We start from the raw sequence: 24,711 nt of genomic DNA, 5'->3' as shown, positions 1-24,711 counted from the left end.
TGAGTGAGTTTGTTCGGAGGGAGTGAGGGGGGAGTGAGTGAGTTTGTTCGGGGGGAGTGAGTTTGTTCGGGGGAGTGAGTTTGTTCGGAGGGAGTGAGGGGGGAGTGAGTGAGTTTGTTCGGGGGGAGTGAGTTTGTTCGGGGGGAGTGAGTTTGTTCGGGGGAGTGAGTTTGTTCGGGGGGAGTGAGTTTGTTCGGGGGAGTGAGGGGGAGTGAGTTTGTTCGGGGAGTGAGTTTGTTCGGGGGGAGTGAGTTTGTTCGGAGGGAGTGAGGGGGGAGTGAGTGAGTTTGTTCGGGTGGAGTGAGTTTGTTCGGGGGAGTGAGTTTGTTCGGAGGGAGTGAGGGGGAGTGAGTGAGTTTGTTCGGGGGGAGTGAGTTTGTTCGGGGGGAGTGAGTTTGTTCGGAGGGAGTGAGGGGGGAGTGAGTTGTCGGGGGAGTGAGTTTGTTCGGGGGGAGTGAGTTTGTTCGGGGGAGTGAGTTTGTTCGGAGGGAGTGAGGGGGGAGTGAGTGAATTGTTCGGGGGAGTGAGTTTGTTCGGGGGGAGTGAGTTTGTTCGGGGGAGTGAGTTTGTTCGGGGGAGTGAGGGGGGAGTGAGTTTGTTCGGGGGGAGTGAGTTTGTTCGGGGGGAGTGAGTTTGTTCGGAGGGAGTGAGGGGGGAGTGAGTTTGTTCGGGGGAGTGAGTTTGTTCGGAGGGAGTGAGGGGGAGTGAGTGAGTTTGTTCGGGGGGAGTGAGTTTGTTCGGGGGGAGTGAGTTTGTTCGGAGGGAGTGAGGGGGGAGTGAGTTTGTTCGGGGGAGTGAGTTTGTTCGGGGGGAGTGAGTTTGTTCGGAGGGAGTGAGGGGGGAGTGAGTGAGTTTGTTCGGAGGGAGTGAGGGGGGAGTGAGTTTGTTCGGGGGGAGTGAGTTTGTTCGGGGGGAGTGAGTTTGTTCGGGGGGAGTGAGTTTGTTCGGGGGAGTGAGTTTGTTCGGAGGGAGTGAGGGGGGAGTGAGTTTGTTCGGAGGGAGTGAGGGGGGAGTGAGTTTGTTCGGGGGGAGTGAGTTTGTTCGGAGAGAGTGAGGGGGAGTGAGTTTGTTCGGAGGGAGTGAGTTTGTTCGGGGGGAGTGAGTTTGTTCGGGGGGAGAGAGTTTGTTCGGAGGGAGTGAGGGGGGAGTGAGTGAGTTTGTTCGGGGGGAGTGAGGGGGGAGTGAGTTTGTTCGGGGGCGTGAGTTTGTTCGGAGGGAGTGAGGGGGGAGTGAGTGAGTTTGTTCGGGGGAGTGAGTTTGTTCGGGGGGAGTGAGTTTGTTCGGGGGGAGTGAGTTTGTTCGGGGGGAGTGAGGGGGGAGTGAGTTTGTTCGGGGGGAGTGAGTTTGTTCGGGGGGAGTGAGTTTGTTCGGGGGGAGTGAGTTTGTTCGGGGGGAGTGAGTTTGTTCAGAGGGAGTGAGGGGGGAGTGAGTGAGTTTGTTCGGGGGGAGTGAGTTTGTTCGGGGGGAGTGAGTTTGTTCGGGGGAGTGAGTTTGTTCGGGGGGAGTGAGTTTGTTCAGAGGGAGTGAGGGGGGAGTGAGTGAGTTTGTTCGGGGGAGTGAGTTTGTTCGGGGGGAGTGAGTTTGTTCGGGGGGAGTGAGTTTGTTCGGGGGGAGTGAGGGGGGAGTGAGTGAGTTTGTTCGGGGGGAGTGAGTTTGTTCGGGGGGAGTGAGTTTGTTCGGAGGGAGTGAGGGGGGAGTGAGTGAGTTTGTTCGGGGGGAGTGAGGGGGGAGTGAGTTTGTTCGGGGGCGTGAGTTTGTTCGGAGGGAGTGAGGGGGGAGTGAGTGAGTTTGTTCGGGGGGAGTGAGTTTGTTCGGGGGGAGTGAGTTTGTTCGGGGGGAGTGAGTTTGTTCGGGGGGAGTGAGTTTGTTCGGGGGGAGTGAGGGGGGAGTGAGTTTGTTCGGGGGAGTGAGTTTGTTCAGAGGGAGTGAGGGGGGAGTGAGTGAGTTTGTTCGGGGGGAGTGAGTTTGTTCGGGGGGAGTGAGTTTGTTCGGGGGGAGTGAGTTTGTTCGGGGGGAGTGAGTTTGTTCGGGGGGAGTGAGTTTGTTCGGGGGGAGTGAGTTTGTTCGGGGGGAGTGAGGGGGGTGTGAGGGGGGAGTGAGTTTGTTCAGAGGGAGTGAGGGGGGAGTGAGTGAGTTTGTTCGGGGGGAGTGAGTTTGTTCGGGGGGAGTGAGTTTGTTCGGGGGGAGTGAGTTTGTTCGGGGGGAGTGAGGGGGGAGTGAGGGGGTCTCGCGGTCTGACCGTCCCCTGATCCTCTGTCTCCTGATCCGTGCTGTGTTCCAGTCCTGGACGTCCCGTCTCCGGATCGCGGACCCCCCCCCGATGCCTCGCCGGGGTCCCTGAGCTCGGGTATGTGGTACGTGATGCAGAGCATCCAGAGCAAATACTCACTGTCGGAGCGACTGATTCGGGCCATTGGGGTCCGGTCGTTCCCCCACGACAGTGTGGAGCTTCTCATCAACAGGGTACGTATCGAACCCCCCACCCAGGGGGGCACTTCAGGGAACCTGAGTCTGTGAGTCTGTGTCTGTCTGTGTGTCTGTGTCTGTTTGTGTCTGTTTGTGTGTGCGTATGTGTGTATGTGAGTCTGTGTCTGTTTGTGTGTCTGTGTCTGTCTGTGTGTCTGTGTCTGTCTGTCTGTGTGTCTGTTTGTGTGTGTATGTGTGTGTGTGTCTTGTCTGTGTCTGCGTGTCCGTCTCTCTGTGTCTGTCTGTGTGTATGTGCCTGTGTTAGTCTGTATGTATGTCTGTCTGTGAGCATGTGTGTGTGTGTGTGTGTTTGACCCTGACCCCCTGAGTTCAGTATTTGACCCTGACCCCCCGAGTTCAGTATTTGACCCTGACCCCCCGAGTTCAGTATTTGACCCTGACCCCCCGAGTTCAGTATTTGACCCTGACCCCCCGAGTTCAGTATTTGACCCTGACCCCCCGAGTTCAGTATTTGACCCTGACCCCCCGAGTTCAGTATTTGACCCTGACCCCCCGAGTTCAGTATTTGACCCTGACCCCCCGAGTTCAGTATTTGACCCTGACCCCCCGAGTTCAGTATTTGACCCTGACCCCCCGAGTTCAGTATTTGACCCTGACCCCCCGAGTTCAGTATTTGACCCTGACCTCCCGAGTTCAGTATTTGACCCCGACCCCCCGAGTTCAGTATTTGACCCTGACCCCCCGAGTTCAGTATTTGACCCTGACCCCCCGAGTTCAGTATTTGACCCTGACCCCCCGAGTTCAGTATTTGACCCTGACCCCCCGAGTTCAGTATTTGACCCTGACCCCCCGAGTTCAGTATTTGACCCTGACCCCCCCGAGTTCAGTATTTGACCCTGACCCCCCCGAGTTCAGTATTTGACCCTGACCCCCCGAGTTCAGTATTTGACCCTGACCCCCCGAGTTCAGTATTTGACCCTGACCCCCCGAGTTCAGTATTTGACCCTGACCCCCCGAGTTCAGTATTTGACCCTGACCCCCCGAGTTCAGTATTTGACCCTGACCCCCCGAGTTCAGTATTTGACCCTAACCCCCTGAGTTCAGTATTTGACCCTGACCCTGAGTTCAGTATTTGACCCTGACCCCCCGAGTTCAGTATTTGACCCTGACCCCGAGTTCAGTATGTGACCCCGACCCCCCCCGAGTTCAGTATGTGACCCCGACCCCCCCCGAGTTCAGTATGTGACCCCGACCCCCCCCGAGTTCAGTATGTGACCCCGACCCCCCCGAGTTCAGTATGTGACCCCGACCCCCCCGAGTTCAGTATGTGACCCCGACCCCCCCCGAGTTCAGTATGTGACCCCGACCCCCCCCCGAGTTCAGTATGTGACCCCGACCCCCCCCGAGTTCAGTATGTGACCCCGACCCCCCCGAGTTCAGTATGTGACCCCGACCCCCCCGAGTTCAGTATGTGACCCCGACCCCCCCGAGTTCAGTATGTGACCCCGACCCCCCCGAGTTCAGTATGTGACCCCGACCCCCCCGAGTTCAGTATGTGACCCCGACCCCCCCGAGTTCAGTATGTGACCCCGACCCCCCCGAGTTCAGTATTTGACCCCGACCCCCCCGAGTTCAGTATGTGACCCCGACCCCCCCGAGTTCAGTATTTGACCCCGACCCCCCGGGGTCAGTATGTGACCCCGACCCCCCCGGGGTCAGTATGTGACCCTGTAATGTGCTGTTGTCTCCTTTCCCTGCAGGGCGCTGATATAAACTGTACTCATGGAACCCTGAAACCCCTACACTGCGCCTGCATGATGTCTGATCCAGACTGTGTCGAGCTGCTACTGGAGAAAGGAGCAGAGGTGAGAAAATAGGAACAGGAGGAGGCCATTCAGCCCCTCGAGCCTGCTCCGCCATTTGATAAGATCATGGCTGATCTGTGATCTAACTCCATATACCTGCATTTGGCCCATATCCCTTAATACCTTTGGTTGCCAAAAAGCTATCTCAGATTTAAATTTAGCAATTGAGCTAGTATCAATTGCCGTTTGCGGAAGAGAGTTCCAAACTTCTACCACCCTTTGTGTGTAGAAATGTTTTCTAATCTCGCTCCTGAAAGGTCTGGCTCTAATTTTTAGACTGTGCCCCCTACTCCTAGAATCCCCAACCAGCGGAAATAGTTTCTCTCTATCCACCCTATCCGTTCCCCTTAATATCTTATAAACTTCGATCAGATCGCCCCTTAACCTTCGAAACTCTAGAGAATACAACCCCAATTTGTGTAATCTCTCCTCGTAACTTAACCCTTGAAGTCCGGGTATCATTCTAGTAAACCTACGCTGCACTCCCTCCAAGGCCAATATGTCCTTCCGAAGGTGCGGTGCCCAGAACTGCTCACAGTACTCCAGGTGCGGTCTAACCAGGTTTTGTATAGCTGCAGCATAACTTCTGCCCCCTTGTACTCCAGTCCTCTAGATATAAAGGCCAGCATTCCATTAGCCTTATTGATTATTTTCTGCACCTGTTCATGACACTTCAATGATCGATGTACCTGAACCCCTCGGTCCCTTTGGACATCCACTGTTTTTAACTTTTTAGGACACAGAAAAGTCCCCACCGTCTGAGGGAGCGCCGCGCTGTGGGAGGGTCGGCCCCGAGGGAGCGCCGCGCTGTGGGAGGGTCGGCCCCGAGGGAGCGCCGCGCTGTGGGAGGGTCGGCCCCGAGGGAGCGCCGCGCTGTGGGAGGGTCGGCGCCGAGGGAGCGCCGCGCTGTGGGAGGGTCGGCGCCGAGGGAGCGCCGCGCTGTCTAAACGTGTCCCTCTAACCCCGTTCTCTCGATTCCTCCCCTCTCCCTCTCCCTCTCCCTCTCTCCCGGCCCAGGTTAACGCCACGGACGGCTATCACCGGGCCGCACTCCATTACGCGGCTGAGAAGGACGTGAGCTGCGTCGAGATCCTGCTGGAGTTCGGCGCCGACCCCAACGCCCCGGACGGGAACATGGACACACCGCTCCATTGGGCATCTTTCAAAGACAGCCACGAGTGCGTGCGTTTGCTGCTGGAGAACGGGGCCCGGGTTGAGGCCGCCGACTACAACCAGGACACCCCCCTGAGCTGGGCGGCGTCCCGGGGGAACCTGGAGAGCACCCGGGTCCTGCTGGAGTACGGGGCCCAGGTCCGAGTGGTCAACCTGAAAGGCCAGACCCCTGTCTCCCGGCTGCTGGGCCTGTTGAGCAGGGGCCTGGGCGGGGAGAGGGAGGAGGACTGTCTCCGGCTGCTCGGTCAGGCCGCGGGGGGCGGGATCGAGCGGCGGGGGGAGGGAGCCGACCCCGGGAGCCTCAAGGGCCTGAGCCGCTACGCCGTGCGCCAGTGCCTCGGGGCGCAGCACCTGCCGGCGGCCGTCGAGAGTCTCCCTCTCCCCGGCTCGGTGAAGGAATATTTGCTCCTGGTGGGGTGAGATGGGGGTGGGAGAGGGAGGGAGGGACGCGTTCTCACGAACTCACGCGCAACGGGATCATCGGGGGGGTGGGTGGGAAGGGGGACAAGAGCAAACCCTTTCCACCAAACACAGCGATTACCAAACTATCGGGCGTGGGGGGAGGTGGGGGTTGTCGAGGAGAAGGCCATTCAGCCCCTCGAGCCTGTTACTCAGGAACGGGAGGAGGCCATTCAGCCCCTCCCCTCACACTTGTGATCGGGAGGCCCCTCGATTTGACCCTCTCCATTTTCGACGTCCTCCCCCCTCCTCTCCCCTATATATATATATTTTTGGAGGACTGATAGTTGAGTGTTTGGTGATTGGAATTTTATTGTGGGTGTTGCTGAATTTATTTACCGAGCGTTGTTTGTGTAAAACCTGTCTGAGAGACCTGTATCTGCATTAAACGTCAGAGAGACTTTGATTCCGTCTGTTCACTGTCTCGATTCTTTCGCACGTTCGTGTGGGTCAAGAGAAAACCTTTCCCAGAAAGCCTTCCTTCCAACCCCCAGCCCCCCGCCTGCTTCTGAAGAGTGAGCGAGTGAGAGGAGGAAGAGTGAGTGAGGAAGAGTGAGTGAGAGGGGAGGAAGGAGAGGGAGAGGAGGAAGAGTGAGCGAGGGGGAAGAGTGAGCGAGTGGGAGGGGGGAGAGGGAGAGGAGGAAGAGTGGGAGGGGGGAGAGGGAGAGGAGGAAGAGTGAGTGAGTGGAGGGGGGAGAGGGAGAGGAGGAAGAGTGAGTGAGGAAGAGAATGGGAAGAGTGAGTGAGGAGGGAGAGTGAGCGAGTGGGGAGAGGGAGAGGAGGAAGAGTGAGCGAGTGGGAGGAGGGAGAGTGGAGAGGAGGGAGAGTGAGTGAGTGGGAGGGGGAGAGGAGGAAGAGGGAGCGAGTGGGAGAGGGTGGAGGAGGAAGAGTGAGCGAGTGGGAGGGAGAGGGAGAGGAGGAAGAGTGAGTGAGGAAGAGAGTGGGAGGGGAGGAAGAGTGAGTGAGTGAGTGGGAGAGGGAGGGGAGGAAGAGTGAGCGAGTGGGAGGGGGGGGAGAGGGAGAGGAGGAAGAGTGAGCGAGAGGGAGGGGGAAGAGGAAGAGTGAGCGAGTGGGAGAGGAGGAAGAGTGAGCGAGTGGGAGGGGGAAGAGTGAGCGAGTGGGAGGGGGAAGAGGGAGAGGAGGAAGAGTGAGCGAGTGGGAGGGGGAAGAGGGAGAGGAGGAAGAGTGAGCGAGTGGGAGGGGGGAGAGGGAGAGGAGGAAGAGTGAGCGAGTGGGAGGGGGGAGAGGAAGAGTGAGCGAGTGGGAGGGGGGAGAGGGAGAGGAGGAAGAGTGAGCGAGTGGGAGGGGGGAGAGGGAGAGGAGGAAGAGTGAGCGAGTGGGAGGGGGGAGAGGAAGAGTGAGCGAGTGGGAGGGGGAAGAGGGAGAGGAGGAAGAGTGACCGAGTGGGAGGGGGAAGAGGGAGAGGAAGAGGAGGAAGAGTGAGCGAGTGGGAGAGGGAGAGGAGGGTGAGTGAGCGAGTGGGAGAGGGTGAGGGAGAGGAGGGAGAATGAGCGAGTGGGAGAGGGAGAGTGAGCGAGTGGGAGGGGGAAGAGGGAGATGAAGAAGAGTGAGCGAGTGGGAGGGGAGAGGAGGAAGAGTGAGCGAGTGGGAGGGGGAAGAGGGAGAGGAGGAAGAGTGAGCGAGTGGGAGGGGGGAGAGGAGGAAGAGTGAGCGAGTGGGAGAGGGTGGAGAGGGAGAGGAGGAAGAGTGAGCGAGTGGGAGGGGGAGAGGGAGAGGAGGAAGAGTGGGAGGGGGGAGTGGGAGAGGAGGAAGAGTGAGCGAGTGGGAGAGGAGGAAGAGTGAGCGAGTGGGAGAGGAGGAAGAGTGAGCGAGTGGGAGAGGAGGAAGAGTGAGCGAGTGGGAGAGGAGGAAGAGTGAGCGAGTGGGAGGAGGGAGAGGAGGAAGAGGGAGCGAGTGGAGAGGGAGAGGAGGGAAGAGTGAGCGAGTGGGAGAGGGAGAGGGAGAGCATCTACCCTGTCAAGCCCCCCCTCAGAATCTTACATGTTTCAATGAGATCCCCTCTCATTCTTCGAAACTCCAGAGAGTATGGGCCCATTCTACTCAATCTCTCCTCATAGGACAACCCTCTCATCCCAGGAATCAATCTAGTGAACCTTCGTTGCACCGCCTCTAAGGCAAGTCTATCCTTCCTTAGATCAGGAGACCAAAACTGTACACAGTGCTCCAGGTCAGGTCTCACCAGAGCCCCGTACAATTGTAGTAAGACTTCCTTACTCTCGGACTCAACCCCCTTATAATAAAGGCCAACATATTTGCTTTCCTCATTGCCTGCTGTAGCTGCATGCTAACTTTCTGTGTTTAGTGTACGAGGACACCCAAATCCCTCTGAACACCAACATTTCTCAATCGTTCAATGAAGATCATGGCTGGTCTGTTCACAATCAGCCTCCCCCCCAGCCCAGGGTCGAGGGGAAGAGACCGTCTCCCGATCACCATCTCCCTCCCCGACCCGTCGCTGGAAGGAACAGAACGAGCACGCCTGCGATGCCCTCCAGAGGCGAATATCCCACCGGCACGAATCAGGACGGAGTTAAACACAGACACGGAGAGAGAGAGGGAGGGGGAGAGGGAGACCCCAGCTCTCAGGAACAGGAGGAGGCCATTCAGCCCCTCGAGCCTGATACACAGGAACAGGAGGAGGCCATTCAGCCCCTCGAGCCTGTCACACAGGAACAGGAGGCCATTCAGCCCCTCGAGCCTGATACACAGGAACAGGAGGAGGCCATTCAGCCCCTCGAGCCTGTCACACAGGAACAGGAGGAGGCCCATTCAGCCCCTCGAGCCTGTCACACAGGAACAGGAGGCCATTCAGCCCCTCGAGCCTGATACACAGGAACAGGAGGAGGCCATTCAGCCCCTCGAGCCTGTCGCACAGGAACAGGAGGAGGCCATTCAGCCCCTCGAGCCTGATACACAGGAACAGGAGGAGGCCATTCAGCCCCTCGAGCCTGTCGCACAGGAACAGGAGGAGGCCATTCAGCCCCTCGAGCCTGATACACAGGAACAGGAGGAGGCCATTCAGCCCCTCGAGCCTGTCGCACAGGAACAGGAGGAGGCCATTCCAGCCCCTCGAGCCTGTTCCGCCATTCGATGAGATCACGGCTGCTCTGTATCCTAACTCCATTTACGCGCAGTGACTCCAGATCCCTCAATACCCCTCGGCTCGCAAAAAAAAAAAAATCCATCGCTCTCCGCTTTAAAGAGATTAACGGGGCGAGCGTCTCCTGCTTTCTGCGGGAGAGAGTTTCCACACTCTGACCGCCCTTTGCGTGACGAAGCGTCTCCTGACTTTTCTCTCCTGAACGGCCCTGGCTCTGACGTTAAGGCACCTTCAGTCACAGCATCGGGGTGTCAGAGATTAAATACACCAGTTTAAAACACTTTATGAAGTTTATTCGGAGAATATTCTGACTTGGGATAACTTTCTGTATATAATATCTGCAGCTACGTTTAATATTCAGCATTAGAAATTTACATAGATTTATTTACATAAAATCATTTTTGTATTATAGGTACATACAAGGAGCTGCTGTGGAGAGGAGCAGAGTTCAGCTCTCGCCAGAGATTATAAACCTCAGCCGCTCCCTTCAAACCTTAAAAACAATGTGCATAAATTCTCCGATCATATATAAAAAAACATGGCCTATAAGTTTACACTTCCCGTATCAATACTCAGCCACATCCTGTGCATTCCAAGTATTGTAGTGTGAATATTTACACACTCAGGGTCACCCAGTTTGTGCTCGTGAAGGTGAGACTGTGGCACAATCGTAACACTCCCAGGGGCAGGTACAGAGTAAAGCTCCCTCTACACTGTCCCGTCAAACACTCCCAGGGCAGGTACAGGGTTAGATACAGAGTAAAGCTCCCTCTACACTGTCCCGTCAAACACTCCCAGGGCAGGTACAGGGTTAGATACAGAGTAAAGCTCCCTCTACACTGTCCCGTCAAACACTCCCAGGGCAGGTACAGGGTTAGATACAGAGTAAAGCTCCCTCTACACTGTCCCGTCAAACACTCCCAGGGGCAGGTACAGGGTTAGATACAGAGTAAAGCTCCCTCTACACTGTCCCGTCAAACACTCCCAGGGCAGGTACAGGGTTAGATACAGAGTAAAGCTCCCTCTACACTGTCCCATCAAACACTCCCAGGGGCAGGTACAGAGTAAAGCTCCCTCGACACTGTCCCGTCAATCACTCCCAGGGGCAGGTACAGAGTAAAGCTCCCTCTACACTGTCCCGTCAAACACTCCCAGGGGCAGGTACAGAGTAAAGCTCCCTCTACACTGTCCCGTCAAACACTCCCAGGGTCAGGTACAGGGTTAGATACAGAGTAAAGCTCCCTCCACACTGTCCCGTCAAACACTCCCAGGGTCAGGTACAGGGTTAGATACAGAGTAAAGCTCCCTCTACACTGTCCCGTCAAACACTCCCAGGGACAGGTACAGGGTTAGATACAGAGTAAAGCTCCCTCTACACTGTCCCATCAAACACTCCCAGGGCAGGTACAGGGTTAGATACAGAGTAAAGCTCCCTCTACACTGTCCCATCAAACACTCCCAGGGCAGGTACAGGGTTAGATACAGAGTAAAGCTCCCTCTACACTGTCCCATCAAACACTCCCAGGGCAGGTACAGGGTTAGATACAGAGTAAAGCTCCCTCTACACTGTCCCATCAAACACTCCCAGGGACAGGTACAGTACGGGTTAAACACACTGTCCAGCAGTCTCACTGTATCCATGTTTAGGATTTTAAGTAACATCTACTTGCATTTACAGATTGCTTGATCATGTCTCTCTAGTGTGTGAAAGTGCTTCAGGTAGAATGAATTAATCGGTGATGCAATAACTCTTTGGGAAAATGCAGCCACCATTTTGAAGGAGATGCCATTCGATTGGCGCCCTGGGGTGACCTGCGAGAGTGCTTCATAACGGAGGGAGCAGGGTGTGGTGAAGGAGGATTGAGAGCAGAGTGTCAGGGACAGAGAGAGAGAGAGACAGAGAGAGAGATAAACAGAGCGAGAGAGAGAGAGAGAGAGAGAGAGAGATAAACAGAGCGAGAGAGAGAGAGAGAGAGAGAGAGAGATAAACAGAGAGAGAGAGAGAGAGAGAGATAAACAGAGCGAGAGAGAGAGAGAGAGAGAGAGATAAACAGAGCGAGAGAGAGAGAGAGAGATAAACAGAGCGAGAGGGAGAGAGAGAGAGAGAGATAAACAGAGAGAGATAAACAGAGCGAGAGGGAGAGAGAGAGAGAGAGAGATAAACAGAGCGAGAGGGAGAGAGAGAGAGAGAGAGAGATAAACAGAGCGAGAGAGAGAGAGAGAGACACAGAGATAAACAGAGAGAGAGAGAGACACAGAGAGAGAGATAAACAGAGAGAGAGAGCGAGAGGGAGAGAGAGAGAGAGAGAGAGAGATAAACAGAGCGAGAGAGAGAGAGAGAGAGAGAGAGAGATAAACAGAGCGAGAGGGAGAGAGAGAGAGAGAGGGGGACAGAGCGAGAGAGAGAGAGAGAGAGAGATAAACAGAGCGAGAGAGAGATAAACAGAGCGAGAGAGAGAGAGATAAACAGAGCGAGAGGGAGAGAGAGAGAGAGAGAGATAAACAGAGCGAGAGGGAGAGAGAGAGAGAGAGAGAGAGATAAACAGAGCGAGAGAGAGAGAGAGAGAGAGAGATAAACAGAGCGAGAGAGAGAGAGATAAACAGAGCGAGAGGGAGAGAGTGAGAGAGAGAGATAAACAGAGCGAGAGGGAGAGAGAGATAAACAGAGCGAGAGGGAGAGAGAGAGAGAGAGAGAGAGAGAGATAAACAGAGCGAGAGGGAGAGAGAGATAAACAGAGCGAGAGGGAGAGAGAGATAAACAGAGAGAGAGAGAGAGAGAGAGATAAACAGAGAGAGAGGAGAGAGAGATAAACAGAGAGAGAGAGATAAACAGAGAGAGAGGGAGAGAGAGAGAGAGATAAACAGAGCGAGAGGGAGAGAGAGATAAACAGAGAGAGAGATAAACAGAGCGAGAGGGAGAGGGAGAGAGAGATAAACAGAGCGAGAGGGAGAGAGAGAGAGAGAGAGAGAGATAAACAGAGCGAGAGGGAGAGAGAGACAAACAGAGCGAGAGGGAGAGAGAGAGAGATAAACAGAGCGAGAGGGAGAGAGAGAGAGAGAGAGAGAGAGATAAACAGAGCGAGAGGGAGAGAGAGATAAACAGAGAGAGAGAGATAAACAGAGCGAGAGGGAGAGGGAGAGAGAGATAAACAGAGGGAGAGATAAACAGAGCGAGAGGGAGAGAGAGATAAACAGAGCGAGAGGGAGAGAGAGAGAGAGAGAGATAAACAGAGCGAGAGGGAGAGAGAGATAAACAGAGCGAGAGGGAGAGAGAGAGAGAGAGAGAGAGAGATAAACAGAGCGAGAGGAGAGAGAGATAAACAGAGCGAGAGGGAGAGAGAGATAAACAGAGAGAGAGAGAGAGAGAGAGAGATAAACAGAGAGAGAGGGAAGAGAGAGATAAACAGAGAGAGAGAGATAAACAGAGAGAGAGGGAGAGAGAGAGAGAGAGATAAACAGAGCGAGAGGGTGAGAGAGATAAACAGAGCGAGAGAGATAAACAGAGCGAGAGGGAGAGGGAGAGAGAGATAAACAGAGCGAGAGGGAGAGAGAGAGAGAGAGAGAGAGATAAACAGAGCGAGAGGGAAGAGAGAGACAAACAGAGCGAGAGAGAGAGAGAGAGAGAGAGAGATAAACAGAGCGAGAGGGAGAGAGAGAGAGAGAGAGAGAGAGATAAACAGAGCGAGAGGAGAGAGAGATAAACAGAGCGAGAGAGGGAGAGGGAGAGATAAACAGAGCGAGAGGGAGAGAGAGATAAACAGAGCGAGAGAGAGAGAGATAACAGAGCGAGAGGGAGAGAGAGAGAGAGAGATAAACAGAGCGAGAGGGAGAGAGAGAGAGAGAGAGAGATAAACAGAGCGAGAGGGAGAGAGAGAGAGAGAGAGAGAGATAAACAGAGCGAGAGGGAGAGAGAGAGAGAGAGAGAGAGAGAGATAAACAGAGCGAGAGGGAGAGAGAGATAAACAGAGCGAGAGGGAGAGAGAGATAAACAGAGAGAGAGAGAGAGAGATAAACAGAGCGAGAGGGAGAGAGATAAACAGAGCGAGAGGGAGAGAGAGATAAACAGAGAGAGAGAGAGAGAGTGAGAGAGATAAACAGAGAGAGAGATATAAACAGAGAGAGAGAGATATAAACAGAGAGAGAGAGAGAGAGAGACAGAGAAGGCAGAGAGAGAGAGAGACACACACACACACACACACACACACAGAGAGGAGAGAGTCAGGGACAAAGGAGAGAGAGAGAGAGAGAGAGAGACAGAGAGAGAGACAGCAAGAGAGACAGAGAGAGAGAGAAGGCACAGAGAGACAGAGAGAGAGAGAAGGCAGAGAGAGAGAGAGAGAGACACACACACACAAAGAGAGAGAGAGAGAGACAGCAAGAGAGAGAGAGAGATAAACAGAGACAGAGAGAGAGACAGAGAAGGCAGAGAGAGAGAGAGACAGAGAGAGAAAGACAGAGAGAGGGAGAGGGACAGTGTGAGAGAGAGAGCGAGAGAGAGAAAATCAGAGTGAAAGTGAGACAGAGACAGAAAGGGAGAGAGTGACAGAGTGAGAGAGAGACAGAGACAGTGAGAGGGAGAGAGAGAGATAGTGAGAGGGAGAGAGAGAGACAGAGACAGTGAGAGGGAGAGGGAGAGAGATAGTGAGAGGGAGAGAGACAGAGATTGTGAGAGGGAGAGAGAGACAGAGATTGTGAGAGGGAGAGAGAGACAGAGATTGTGAGAGGGAGAGAGAGACAGAGATTGTGAGAGGGAGAGAGATTGTGAGAGGGAGAGAGATTGTGAGAGGGAGAGAGACAGAGATTGTGAGAGGGAGAGAGAGAGACAGAGATTGTGAGAGGGAGAGAGAGAGACAGAGATTGTGAGAGGGAGAGAGAGAGACAGAGATTGTGAGAGGGAGAGAGAGACAGAGATTGTGAGAGGGAGAGAGAGACAGAGATTGTGAGAGGGAGAGAGAGACAGAGATTGTGAGAGGAGAGAGAGACAGAGATTGTGAGAGGGAGAGAGAGACAGAGATTGTGAGAGGGAGAGAGAGAGACAGAGATTGTGAGAGGGAGAGAGAGACAGAGATTGTGAGAGGGAGAGAGAGACAGAGATTGTGAGAGGGAGAGAGAGACAGAGATTGTGAGAGGGAGAGAGAGACAGAGATTGTGAGAGGGAGAGAGAGACAGAGATTGTGAGAGGGAGAGAGAGACAGAGATTGTGAGAGGGAGCGAGAGACAGAGACAGTGAGAGGGAGAGAGAGACAGAGACAGTGAGAGAGAGAGAGAGAGAGATTGTGAGAGGGAGAGAGAGAGACAGAGATTGTGAGAGGGAGAGAGAGAGAGAGAGATTGTGAGAGGGAGATTGTGAGAGGGAGAGAGAGAGAGAGAGACAGAGATTGTGAGAGGGAGAGAGAGACAGAGATTGTGAGAGGGAGAGAGACAGAGATTGTGAGAGGGAGAGAGACAGAGATTGTGAGAGGGAGAGAGAGAGAGAGAGACAGAGATTGTGAGAGGGAGAGAGAGACAGAGATTGTGAGAGGGAGAGAGACAGAGATTGTGAGAGGGAGAGAGAGAGATTGTGAGAGGGAGAGAGAGAGAGACCGAGATTGTGAGAGGGAGAGAGAAAGAGAGAGACAGAGATTGTGAGAGGGAGACAGAGAGACAGAGATTGTGAGAGGGAGAGAGAGACAGAGAGAGAGAGAGAGAGAGAGAAACAGAGAGAGAGAGAGATGGACGGAGAGAGAGAGAGAGAGAGAGAGAGAGAGACGGAGAGAGAGAGAGAGACGGAGAGAGAGAGAGAGAGAGATGGACGGAGAGAGAGAGAGACGGAGAGAGAGAGAGAGAGAGAGAGAGAGAGAGAGATGGACGGAGAGAGAGAGAGAGAGAGAGAGAGAGAGAGAGACGGGAGAGAGAGAGAGAGAGAGAGACGGAGAGAGAGAGAGAGAGAGAGAGAGAGATGGACGGAGAGAGAGAGAGAGAGACGGAGGAGAGAGACGGAGAGAGAGAGAGAGAGAGAGAGAGAGAGAGATGGACGGAGAGAGAGAGAGGACCATGGCCATGAAGTGTCAATCCTTCTCCGGAGAGATTGGATTTCAGGAGAAACGTCTCCAGAAATTGTGAACAGTGGGGACCCCGGACGATTCTGTGCGAATATATATTGCCCCCCCACCCCCCGACAGGGTATAATTCCCAGGGCGGGGAGGCCTCCCTTCCCCTGTCCCCCTTTCTACCGCCCCACCCAAGTCTCACGGGTCGAAGGGTCAGGGAACGACTTGCTCAGTTCTGGGTCCTGGGGGGGGGGGGGGAAAGACGGGGGACGGTTCGAATCGAGTCCGGGGTCTCCCAACAGCAGGAACCCCTGCGTTGTGTCCGGCTCTGGGGCGTCCCGTGCGATTGTTGCCCTCGGCTACGGGAGGGGGGGGGGGGGGGAAGGGGGAGGGGGACGCACGCACGGGACCGCGCGCCGATCCTGTCGAGATCCCCTTCCCTCCGCCCCCGCTCTCCTGCCATCATCTGTCCGTCGACTGGGCGTGTGTGGCCATAATGACCTGGGGGTGAGGGTGAGGGGTCACGCTGCTCAGCTCCGACCTCTGGCTGGCCATCTGGGCGAGGACGGACGTGGCGACCGCCTCTGCCGCGGCCCTCGCGCTGCTGCTGCCGCCTCCGCCTCCGCCGCTTCCGTTCGGGGCCCCCAGGGAGCTGCGCTGGATTACGGCAGCGGGGGAGCCTGTGGGTTCGCAGATCTCCTTGGGGCTGTCGTCTGATTGAGGGGCGGGGGAGAGAGAGAGGGAGGGAGAGAGAGAGAGAATAAATCACACCGTTAGTTTTTGGCGCAGTCTACGGAACGATCTTAATTTCCCAGCAGGATCCAATTCCCGCGGTTCGCCAGCCGGGCGCGCAGCAGAATAACAAGTCCCGGGGCGAACCCGGACTCCCCGCGCAGCTCCCCGCGCAGCCCCCGCGCAGCCCACGCGCTCCCCGCGCAGCTCCCGCGCTCCCCGCGCAGCCCCCGCGCTCCCCGCGCAGCCCACGCGCTCCCCGCGCAGCCCCCGCACTCCCCGCGCAGCCCCCGCGCAGCCCCCGCACTCCCCGCGCAGCTCCCGGAGCGATCCCGGACTCCTCAGATATTAAAGCTCACACCCACCACACCGACACCCCCCCAGGGTACCCCGCCCCCCCCTTCTGGTGAACAGCGAGAAGCTGCCGCTGGGGTCCCCAACAACCTCACGGGGACTCGTTACAACCGGGCGGGAGGGAGATCGGTGGGGAGAACGAGACGGGAACTGACCGATGTACTCCTGCGTCCTCTTCTGAATGGCAGTGACTGGACAGTCTTTGTGGGCCAGGAGCAGCTGCTTCAGCTGGGCTACCTCATTCCGTAACAGGGCTACCTCGTTCTACGAGAGAGAGAGAGAGAGAGAGAGAACATAAGAAATAGGAGCAGGAGGAGGCCAGTCGGGCCCCTCGAGCCTGCTCCGCCATTCAATAAGATCACGGCTGATCTGATCCTAACCTCAAATCTAAATTCATGTCCAATTTCCTGCCCGCTCCCGTAACCCCTAATTCCCTTTACTTCTAGGAAACTGTCTATTTCTGTTTTAATTTATTTAATGATGTAGCTTCCACAGCTTCCTGGGGCAGCAAATTCCACAGACCTACTACCCTCCGAGTGAAGAAGTTTCTCCTCATCTCAGTTTCGAAAAGAGCAGCCCCTTATTCTAAGATTATGCCCCCTCGTTCTAGTTTCACCCATCCTTGGGAACATCCTTACCGCATCCACCCGATCAAGCCCCTTCACAATCTTATATGTTTCAATAAGATCGCCTCTCATTCTTCTGAACTCCAGTGAGTAGAGTCCCAATCTACTCAACCTCTCCTCATATGTCCACCCCCTCATCCCCGGGATTAACCGAGTGAACCTTCTTTGTACTGCCTGGAGAGCAAGTATGTCTTTTCTTAAGTACGGAGATCAAAACTGTATGCAGTATTCCAGGTGCGGTCTCACCAATACCTTATATAACTGCAGCAATACCTCCCTGTTTTATATCCTATCCCCCTAGCAATAAAGCCAACATTCTGTTGGCCTTCTTGATCACCTGCTGCACCTGCAGACTAACTTTTTGATTTTCTTGCACTCGGACCCCCAGATCCCTTTGAACTGCAAAGACAGGCAGCGTCACACCTGGCTCCAGAAACTCAGACAGACATCGTACCACAACCCGCGTTTTACACAGCACCTTTAACGCAGTAAAACCGTCCCGAGACGCCTTACAGGAGCGTGAATCAGACCCTGAACCACGTGAGGGGATATGAGGGACAGGTGACCAAAAGCTTGGTCAAAGATGAAGGTTTTAAGGAGCGTCTTAAAAGGATGAGAGAGAGCGAGGGAGAGGCGGAGAGGTCAGAATCATAGAAAATTCACGGCACAGGAGGAGGCCGTTCGGCCCATCGTGCACGTGCCGGCTGAGAAAACGAGCCGCCCTGCCTAATCCCACTTTCCCGCACTCGGTCCGTAGCCCCTGCAGGTTACGGCTCTTCAGGTGCACGTCCAGGTACTTTTTAAATGAGTTGAGGGTTTCTGCCTCTCCCACCCTCTCAGGCAGTGAGTTCCAGACCCCCACCACCCTCTGGGGAAAACATTTCTCCTCAGCTCCCCTCTAATCCTTCTACCGATTACTTTAAAATCTATGCCCCCTGGTCACTGACCCCTCTGCTAAGGAAATAGGTCCTCCCTATCCACTCTATCTCGGCCCCTCATAATTTTATACACCTCAATTAAATCTCCCCTCAGTCTCCTCTGTTCCAAAGAAAACAACCCCAGCCTGTCCAATCTTTCCTCACAGCTAAAACTCCACCAGCCCTGGCAACATCCTCGTAAATCTCCTCTGCACCCTCTCCAGTGCGATCACATCTTTCCTGTAATGTGATGACCAGAACTGTACACAGTACTCAAGCTGTGGCCTAACCAGTGTTTTATACAGTTCCAGCATAACCTCCTGCTCTTATATTCTATGCCTTGGCTAATAAAGGAAAGTATCCCGAATGCCTTTTTAACCACCTTATCTACCTGTCCTGCTACCTTCAGGGATCTGTGGACATGCACTCCAAGGTCCTCTTCACTCCCTCTACACCTCTCAGTATCCTCCCATTTATTGTGTACTCCCTTGCCTTGTTTGTCCTCTCCAAATGCATTACCTCACACTTCTCCGGATTGAATTCCATTTGCCACTTTTCTGCCCACCTGACCAGCCCATTGATATCTTCCTGCAGTCTACAGCTTTCCTCCTCACTATCAACCACACGGCCTATCTTTAGGGAGGGAATTCCAGAGCTCGGGGCTCCGGGCAGCTGAAGGCACGGCCGCCAATGGTGGGAGCGATGGAAATCGGGGGGGATGGACAAGAGGCCAGAGTTGGAGGAGCGCAGAGATCTGGGAGGGTCGTAGGGGCTGGAGGAGGTTACAGAGATAGGGAGGGGGAACGAGGCCATGGAGGGGATTTGAACAGGAGGATGAGAATTTTAAAATCGAGGCGATGCCGGACTGGGAGCCAGTGTGGGTCAGCGGAGCACAGGTCGGGGGGTGATGGGTGACAGAGAGAACGCGAGCGAGAGCGCTGCGAGCGAGCGAGACAGAGCGCACGAGCGGGCGAGAGAGACGGAGAGAGAGCGGGCGAGAGAGACGGAGAGAGAGCGGGCGAGAGAGGACGGAGAGAGAGCGGGCGAGAGAGACGGAGAGAGAGCGGGCGAGAGAGACGGAGAGGAGAGCGGGCGAGAGAGACGGAGAGAGAGCGGGCGAGAGAGACGGAGAGAGAGCGGGCGAGAGAGACGGAGAGAGAGCGGGCGAGAGAGTACGGAGAGAGAGCGGGCGAGAGAGACGGAGAGAGAGCGGGCGAGAGAGACGGAGAGAGAGCGGGCGAGAGAGACGGAGAGAGAGCGGGCGAGAGAGACGAGAGAGAGCGAGAGAGACAGGGAGAGAGCGGGGCGAGAGAGACAGGGAGAGAGCGAGAGAGAGAGACAGGGAGAGAGCGAGAGAGAGAGACAGGGAGAGAGCGAGGAGAGAGAGACAGGGAGAGAGCGAGCGAGAGAGACAGGGAGAGAGCGAGCGAGAGAGACAGGAGAGAGCGAGCGAGAGAGACAGGGAGAGAGGAGCGAGCGAGAGAGACAGGGAGAGAGCGAGCGAGAGAGACAGGGAGAGAGCGAGCGAGAGAGACAGGAGGGAGAGCGAGAGAGAGACGGAGAGAGGTCGAGCGAGCGAGACAGAGAGAGAGAGAGAGAGCAGCGAGCGTGAGAGACAGGGAGAGAGCGAGCGAGAGAGAGAGCGAGCGAGAGAGACAGGGAGAGAGCGAGCGAGAGAGACAGGGAGAGAGCGAGCGAGAGAGACAGAGAGAGAGAGAGAGAGAGAGCGCGAGCGAGAGAGACAGATAGAGATCGAGCGAGACAGAGAGAGAGAGAGCGCGAGATGAAGATTTTCAAGAGTCCTAAATTGAGTATGTATTTCACATTTTATCACCTTGTTGCTTTTTGAAGGCTGCGCCTCTCCTCTTTGTGCCGGGGGGGCCTGACATAAAGCAAACCGTGTTAACGGCCTGCGAGAGATTGAAACTCTCTCTCTGGCACAAGACAGATGAGGGCCATTTATATTAATGTATTCATGAGAGCGAGAAAAGCGTCTGAAGATCGAGGGGAGCAGGCCGCGGGGGAAGGGAGGGGGCGAGGGCGCGGGGGGAGAGGGGGCGAGACGCGGGGGGAGGGAGCGGGGCGAGACGCGGGGGGGGAGGGAGTGGGGCGAGACGCGGGGGGGGAAAGAGGGGACGAGACGCGGGGGGGAGGGAGTGGGGCGAGACGCGGGGGGGAGGGAGTGGGGCGAGGCGCGGGGGGAAAGAGGGGACGAGACGCGGGGGGAGGGAGTGGGCGAGACGCGGGGGGGAGGGGAGTGGGGCGAGGCGCGGGGGGAAAGAGGGACGAGACCGCGGGGGGAGGGAGTGGGGCGAGACGCGGGGAGAGGGGCGAGGCGCGGGGGGAGGGAGTGGGGCGAGACGCGGGGGGAGGGAGTGGGGCGAGACGCGGGGGAGAGGGAGTGGGGGCGAGACGCGGGGGGGGGAGGGGAGTGGGGCGAGACGCGGGGAGGGAGTGGGGCGAGACGCGGGGGGGAGGGAGTGGGGCGAGACGCGGGGGGGGGGGAGGGAGTGGGGGCGAGACGCGGGGGGGGGGGAGGGAGTGGGGCGAGACGCGGGGTGGGAGGGAGCGGGGCGAGACGCGGGGGAGAGGGGAGGGGGTGGGGCGAGACGCTGGGGAGAGGGGCGAGGCGCGGGGGAGAGGGAGTGGGGGGCGAGACGCGGGGGGGAGGGAGTGGGGCGAGACGCGGGGGAGAGGAGTGGGGCGAGACGCGGGGGGAGGGGAGTGGGGCGAGACGCGGGGGGAGAGGGAGTGGGGCGAGACGCGGGGGGAGGGAGTGAGGCGAGACGCGGGGGGGGAGGGAGTGGGCGAGCGCGGGGGGGGGGAGTGGGGCGAGACGCGGGGGGGGAGGGAGTGGGGCGAGAGCGCGGGGGGGGGGGGGGAGTGGGGCGAGACGCGGAGGGGAGGTGAGGGGGTGAGGGAGTGGGGCGAGACGCGGGGGGAAGGGAGTGGGGCGAGACGCGGGGGGAGGGAGTGGGGCGAGACGCGGGGGGGAGGGAGTGGGGCGAGACGCGGGGGGAGGGAGTGGGGGCGAGACGCGGGGGGAGGGAGTGGGCGAGACGCGGGGGGAGGGGAGAGGGAGTGGCGAGATGCGGGGGAGAGGGAGTGGGGCGAGGCGCGGGGGGAAAGAGGGGACGAGGCGCGGGGGAGAGGGAGTGGGGCGAGACGCGGGGGAAAGAGTGGACGAGACGCGGGGGGAGAGGGAGTGGGGCGAGACGCGGGGGGGGGGAGTGGGCGAGACGCGGGGGAGGGAGTGGGGCGAGACGCGGGGGGAAGGGGCGAGACGCGGGGGGGAGGGAGTGGGGCGAGACGCGGGGGGGGGAGGGAGTGGGGCGAGGCGCGGGGGGAAAGAGGGGACGAGACGCGGGGGGAGGGAGTGGGGCGAGATGCGGGGGGGAGGGAGTGGGGCGAGATGCGGGGGGGAGGGAGTGGGGCGAGACGGGGGGGAGGGAGTGGGGCGAGGCGCGGGGGAGAGGGAGTGGGGCGAGACGCGGGGGGAGGGAGTGGGGCGAGACGCGGGGGGAGGGAGTGGGGCGAGACGCGGGGGGAAAGAGGGGACGAGACGCGGGGGGAGGGAGCGGGGCGAGACGCGGGGGGAGGGAGTGGGGCGAGACGCGGGGGGGAGGAGTGGGCGAGACGCGGGGGGAGGGAGTGGGGCGAGACGCGGGGGGGGAGGGAGTGGGGCGAGACCGGGGGGGGAGGGGAGTGGGGCGAGATGCGGGGGGGAGGGAGTGGGGCGAGACGCGGGGGGAGGGAGTGGGGCGAGACGCGGGGGGGGAGGGAGCGGGGCGAGACGCGGGGGGGAGGGAGTGGGGCGAGACGCGGGGGGGAGGGAGTGGGCGAGACGCGGGGGGAGGGAGTGGGGCGAGACGCGGGGGGGGGGAGGGAGTGGGACGAGACGCGGGGGGAGGGGAGTGGGGCGAGACGCGGGGGGGAGGGAGTGGGGCGAGGCGCGGGGGGAAGAGGGGACGAGACGCGGGGGGAGGGAGTGGGGCGAGACGCGGGGGGAGGGAGTGGGGCGAGACGCGGGGGGAGGGAGTGGGGCGAGACGCGGGGGGAGGGAGTGGGGCGAGACGCGGGGGGAGGGAGTGGGGCGAGACGCGGGGGGGAAAGAGGGGACGAGACACGGGGGGAGGGAGTGGGGCGAGACGCGGGGGGGAGGGAGTGGGGCGAGACGCGGGGGAGAGGGAGTGGGGCGAGACGCGGGGGGGAGGGAGTGGGGCGAGACGCGGGGGGAGGGAGAGACGGGACGAACGCAGGCATCGCACGAGGAGTTCTGCTCAAGGCAGCAGCTCGATTATAAAAGGTGGAGCCCGGGTCTCCTCAGTGACACACACCAGGGGGTGGGGGCAGACCTGTTCACTCGGCACAGGTCCGCGACCATCTCATCAGAACCGTACGGAAAGGTCGAGCTCGGGCCCCATTCCCCCCGGCCCGGGCTGTGTCAGCCGATCGTTTGAGGCCTGAGTCGGGGCTTGGCAGCGATGCAGCCCGTGGTTGAATAGCTGCCCGCAAAGAATGGCCACTTGGTGGGGGGGGGGGCGAGGGGGCAGAGGGCAGACGCCCCACATTCTCCCCCCCCCCGCTCCGGTGGAACCCGTGCCCTGGTGAGCGGTCTTGTAGCCACAGGGGAGGCGGGGAATAAGCCGACAGGGGACGGAAGGGGCCAGTAATCTGCAGGCCGGCGCCTCGAGCAGTCGTGTCTCGCGGGGGGCGGTCGGTCGTCGGTCGGTCGGTCGGTGCAGCTCATTTTCACACAAGCTGCAGGCCCTCCCGCGCTCTGTCTGTCTCCCACCCTCCCGCCCGCTCTCCCTCCCTCCCGCGCGCTGCCTTTCTCTCCCCCCCCACAACGCGCTCCCTCTCTCTCTCTCTCTCTCCCCCCTTGCGCACGTTCCCCCTCTCTCTCTCTCTCTCTCTCTCCCCCCCTCACATGCGTGCTCCCCCTCTCTCTCCCCCTCGTGCGTACAACATACTCTCTCACACACTGTCAAACACACACACATGCACAGGCACAGAAAGGCACACACACAGACTCACACACACAGAAACATAGGCGCACACACACAGACTAACACACAGAAACAGAAAAGCACACACACAGAAACAGAAAGACACACACACAGACTCACACACACAGGCACAGAAAAGCACACACACAGACTAACACACAGAAACAGAAAAGCACACACACAGAAACAGAAAGACACACACACAGACTCACACACACAGGCACAGAAAGGCACACACACAGACTAACACACAGGCACAGAAAGACACACACAGACTAACACACAGAAACAGAAAGACACACACACAGACTAACACACACAGGCATAGAAGGGAACACACACAGACTGACACACACAGACTAACACACACAGACTAACACAGGCACAGACTAACACAGGCACAGACTAACACAGGCACAGACTAACACACGCACAGACTAACACACGCACAGACTAACACACGCACAGACTAACACACGCAGGCACAGAAAGGCACACACACAGACTAACACACACAGGCACACACACAGGCTAACACACACAGGCTAACACACACAGGCTAACACACACAGGCTAACACACACAGGCTAACACACACAGGCTAACACACACAGGCTAACACACAGGCACAGAAAGGCACACACACAGGCTAACACACACACAGGCACAGAAAGGCACACACACAGACTAACACACACAGGCATAGAAGGGAACACACACAGACTGACACACACACAGACTAACACACACACACAGGCACAGACTAACACACGCACAGACTAACACACACAGGCACAGAAAAGCACACACACAGGACTAACACACAGAAACAGAAAGGCACACACAGACTAACACACACAGCACAGAAAGGCACACACACACAGACTAACACACACACAGGCACAGAAAGGCACACACACAGGCTAACACACACACAGGCACAGAAAGGCACACACACAGACTAACACACACAGGCATAGAAGGGAACACACACAGACTGACACACACACACACACAGGCACAGACTAACACACGCACAGACTAACACACACACAGACTAACACACGCACAGACTAACACACGCACAGACTAACACACGCACAGACTAACACACGCACAGACTAACACACGCACAGACTAACACACGCACAGACTAACACACGCACAGACTAACACACGCACAGACTAACACACGCACAGACTAACACACGCACAGACTAACACACGCACAGACTAACACAGGCACAGAAAGGCACACACACAGAAACAGAAAGGCACACACACAGAAACAGAAAGGCACACACACAGAAACAGAAAGACACACACACAGGCACAGAAAGGCACACACACAGACTAACACACACAGGCACAGAAAGGCACACACACAGACTAACACACACAGGCACAGAAAGGCACACACACAGACTGACACACACAGACTAACACACACAGGCACAGAAAGACACACACACAGACTAACACACAAATGCACAGACTCTCAATTTCACATGTGAGCACAGACACCCAAAATGATACACACAGAGAAAGATAGGCACAAGCATACTCCCTCAATCTCACACATGCACACGGAGACAGAGACACAGACACACGGCCCTGCACTCTCCCTTTAATTCCTGCGTTGCTCAGATCAGTTACTGGCAGCAGGCTGTAAATCTGAATGAGATGTGAGGCATTTAAAGCCGTTTGGTGAACAGTGACTGTCAGAGTGACAATTATGCCGTGTGTGCTGGGAGCCCATCACTCACCCAGAACCTCATCAATCACCCAACCCTCCCCCCGGTGCACAGCGAGAGCAGCAGCGCAGTCTCAGGGCGTGAGGGATGACAGATGGGCTCCAGGCAGGATACGAGCAGACATATATCCTGGGCAGCCTGTCAGGAGCGGGGAGCATCGCCGTCCCACCTAAGACCTGAATAAGAAGATAATTGCAAAATCCTCGCAGAGATACTTAAAGTTCATCATTCCAATTAAACTTTAA

At 57.3% G+C, this 24,711-nt stretch overlaps 1 protein-coding gene across 2 annotated transcripts; it reads left to right on the top strand.

The window, feature by feature from the left end:
* Nucleotides 1-2,248: 2,248 nt before the first annotated feature.
* On the top strand, nucleotides 2,249-6,330 carry LOC137319269 (ankyrin repeat and SOCS box protein 8-like). 2 transcript variants are annotated; one of them, XM_067981562.1, is made up of 3 exons: nucleotides 2,250-2,463; nucleotides 4,188-4,292; nucleotides 5,310-6,330. In XM_067981562.1, the coding sequence occupies exons 1-3, from the start codon at nucleotides 2,350-2,352 to the stop codon at nucleotides 5,883-5,885; spliced, it is 795 nt and encodes a 264-aa protein (XP_067837663.1). In that variant the 5' UTR covers nucleotides 2,250-2,349; the 3' UTR covers nucleotides 5,886-6,330. The 2 variants fall into 2 exon arrangements, with proteins under 2 accessions (XP_067837664.1, XP_067837663.1); XM_067981563.1 differs by lacking the exon at nucleotides 4,188-4,292 and having other exon boundaries at nucleotides 2,249-2,463.
* Nucleotides 6,331-24,711: the final 18,381 nt, after the last annotated feature.

Source organism: Heptranchias perlo, unplaced genomic scaffold, assembly GCF_035084215.1.
Source record: "Heptranchias perlo isolate sHepPer1 unplaced genomic scaffold, sHepPer1.hap1 HAP1_SCAFFOLD_792, whole genome shotgun sequence".
Taxonomy (NCBI): domain Eukaryota; kingdom Metazoa; phylum Chordata; class Chondrichthyes; order Hexanchiformes; family Hexanchidae; genus Heptranchias; species Heptranchias perlo.
The sequence above is the reverse complement of the archived record's forward strand: the minus strand, read 5'-3'. Positions and strand labels throughout refer to the sequence as shown.

What these genes read in the sequence shown, in the direction of transcription:
- LOC137319269 (XM_067981562.1), top strand. Translation starts at nt 2,350, where the DNA reads ATGTGGTACGTGATGCAGAGCATCCAGAGCAAATACTCACTGTCGGAG. An exon ending in TGGAGCTTCTCATCAACAGG is followed by an intron (nt 2,464 to 4,187) that starts GTACGTATCGAA and finishes CTTTCCCTGCAG; the next exon opens with GGCGCTGATATAAACTGTAC. An exon ending in TACTGGAGAAAGGAGCAGAG is followed by an intron (nt 4,293 to 5,309) that starts GTGAGAAAATAG and finishes CTCCCGGCCCAG; the next exon opens with GTTAACGCCACGGACGGCTA.